Source organism: Stegastes partitus, unplaced genomic scaffold (assembly GCF_000690725.1).
Source record: "Stegastes partitus isolate 25-593 unplaced genomic scaffold, Stegastes_partitus-1.0.2 Scaffold488, whole genome shotgun sequence".
NCBI classification, from domain to species: Eukaryota; Metazoa; Chordata; class Actinopteri; family Pomacentridae; genus Stegastes; species Stegastes partitus.
Window position 1 is genome coordinate 173,563 of NW_007578219.1, and position 2,422 is coordinate 175,984.

Consider the following 2,422-nt stretch of genomic DNA (forward strand, 5'->3'; position numbering starts at 1 on the left):
CTCCTTGCAACCCGTCAGAGGTGCATCTACTAAACACCGACTTCAAACGGGTCAACATTGATGCGGTGTCTCATTTTACATTATTTATATTTAATTAACTGACATTACTTTGTAGACGTCATTTTGTCACTTTGACAATTTGCACATTTTTTATTTTTTTCCAAACGGTAAATTAAACTGACGATGACTCAGCGTTGAAAAGCATGAAACAGGGAGGACTTCTGAGGAGGGTGAAGACTTCTCAGGAAGCAGGAAGACAGCTTCTGTGATTTCATAAGTTTGGCATCGGGCCTCCGTCGGTCTCTGGGCGCGGCTCCTGAGCGACCTGTGGCTGGCAAACCTGCTCGTCATTACCTCATCGCCTCCACGCTGCTTCCTGCCAGCCTCTGCCAGGTCGCCTCGTGACCCACGCTGACAACTATGCCGTCGGGCCAACTCTCTGATTCCGAGCTTTGCTCTTCTTCTGATTTTTCCCCCGAGGTAGCGGAGCGCCTCGGGTTCTCCTTCGCCTGCCCTTCAGCCTGCCATCTGCCTTCCATCCTTTATCCTGCTCACCTTCACCTACCTGCCTGCTCCCTCTCTGCAGCAGATCCATCCCCCGTCTAACAGCCAGCCCCTTTCATGCAGATACAACGTCGTTACGGAGACCTCATCATCACGCTGCCTAATCCTGGAGCAGACACCAAACACCTACACCAAACTCAGCATGCTGAAATTCAAGCTAGACTCCTGCACTTCCTCTTGGCTCCGTCTTCAGGTTTTGGAAAATCTCGCCCATGATATGATTATTGTTTCGATTTCTTTTTAGGATTTATGGCATTTCATGTGTTGTGCTGTTTCAATAGAGGTGCTGGAAAAATGAGACAAAAGCAAAAAAAAAACACCAAGAAACTGCTACGGCTCAGATTTAATAAATGCACTATGCTGTCGTGTTTGAGCTAAAAGCGGTGGTGCTCAGCTAGTTTAGTAAAATACGGAAGCTTTTTGTAAAAAATTAACAACATATGTGTAACTAAAGTGTGCAAATGCTCCTGAAAGTGGATTTTGTTTTGTGTATCTTTAGGCTTTTGGTTGTTTCTCCCTTTCTCTGCCAAATCTCCCTCAAAAAAGAACAAAATTTAAACTATATATAAAAGCTCAGATCAAAAAAACGCGTAACTAAAAGTGCAAACGCTTCCTGAGGTGGATTTTGTTTTGTGTATCTTCAGGCTTTAGGTTGTTTGTCCCTACTTTTGTTGTCGTGATGCTTCATTTTTCTAAAAAAAAAATTTGCATGACTTCTTTGACAGATCTCCGTCAAAAAAGAATAAAATTTAAACTATATATAAAAGCTTGGATCAAAAAAATGTGTAACTAAAAGTGCAAACGCTTCCTGAGGTGGATTTTGTTTTGTGTATCTCCAGATTTGTCCCATGTCTGCTGTCGTGATTTTTATAATTTGTCTGCGTGCCTGCTTTGCCAAATCTCCCTTAAAAAAAAAAAACTGATTATAATGTTCTTGTTAAATTGGAAGACCAACATTTTTTTAAAATTTTCCGTAGAACCCGAACAGACTGGGACAGAACGCGCTGCAGGTGGACATAAAAGCCCGGCGCTCCTGTTGCTTTTGCACTCTGCTGACCCTGATCTGAACTCTGCCTCTGTGGCCTGATGGGTAATTTTTCCATCTGCCGTGGCCCGAGGCTGAAGACAGCGCTACATACAACAAGCGTGGACAAAAAAACGGGGTCACCTATTGATCCGTGGGCGTGTTGGTGTGTGTGGGAAACATGTGTGCGGCTCACGGTGATCTTGGTGGCCTTGTTGAGGACGCTGATCCACTCCACCAGGTCCTGCTGGTCGTTGGCCTGCAGATAGAACTTCCTCATGCCGGCGTTGATGACTGCGGAGAGACAAGACGGAGAGAGATGCTCGGTGCAAATCTAAAAATATCGGCTTGTTTCTGGTTTCTCAGAGGATGTGTGTGCGCATCGACATCCCATGCAGACGCGCACGCGGAGGTCGGGTCATCGTCATTGTACAGCTTCCTCCAATTGAGCGACAGAAACGCTGCCGTCGGACGGCGGAGCAACAACAAGCAGCGACGGGGACAAAAGGGAGGAAATAAAGCTAACAGACGAGGAAAAGAGGGAGGCAGGAGAGAAGGGGGAAGCAGGGAAGGAAGGAAACGAGGAAGGAGTGAGAACAAAGGAGATGGAGAAGGAAGCAACGCCGCTTAAATTCCTCCACGGCGAACTGGGAAAAGCTTTTCTTTGCGGCTTTGTGTGCAGGTACGCTGTCGTGTTCAAACAGGAAAAGCGACAAACTGCTGCCTTGACTTTGGAAGTGAACTATTGTTTCAGACATCACAGTGCACATTTACATCTCTGGAACTGAGGCACGAGGCCAAAAGCACAAACACAACAGTAAAGACTGATGAACA

General features: G+C 46.0%; 1 protein-coding gene across 2 annotated transcripts in view; it reads right to left on the reverse strand.

The window, feature by feature from the left end:
- plekha1b (pleckstrin homology domain containing, family A (phosphoinositide binding specific) member 1b) overlaps window positions 1–2,422 on the reverse strand; it is a 25,130-nt gene that overhangs the window by 15,625 nt on the left and 7,083 nt on the right. For both annotated transcript variants that reach the window (XM_008287140.1, XM_008287141.1), the window contains exon 3: window positions 1,785–1,882. In XM_008287140.1, coding sequence (XP_008285362.1) covers window positions 1,785–1,882 — 98 coding nt within the window. The remainder of the gene's footprint in view (window positions 1–1,784; window positions 1,883–2,422) is intronic.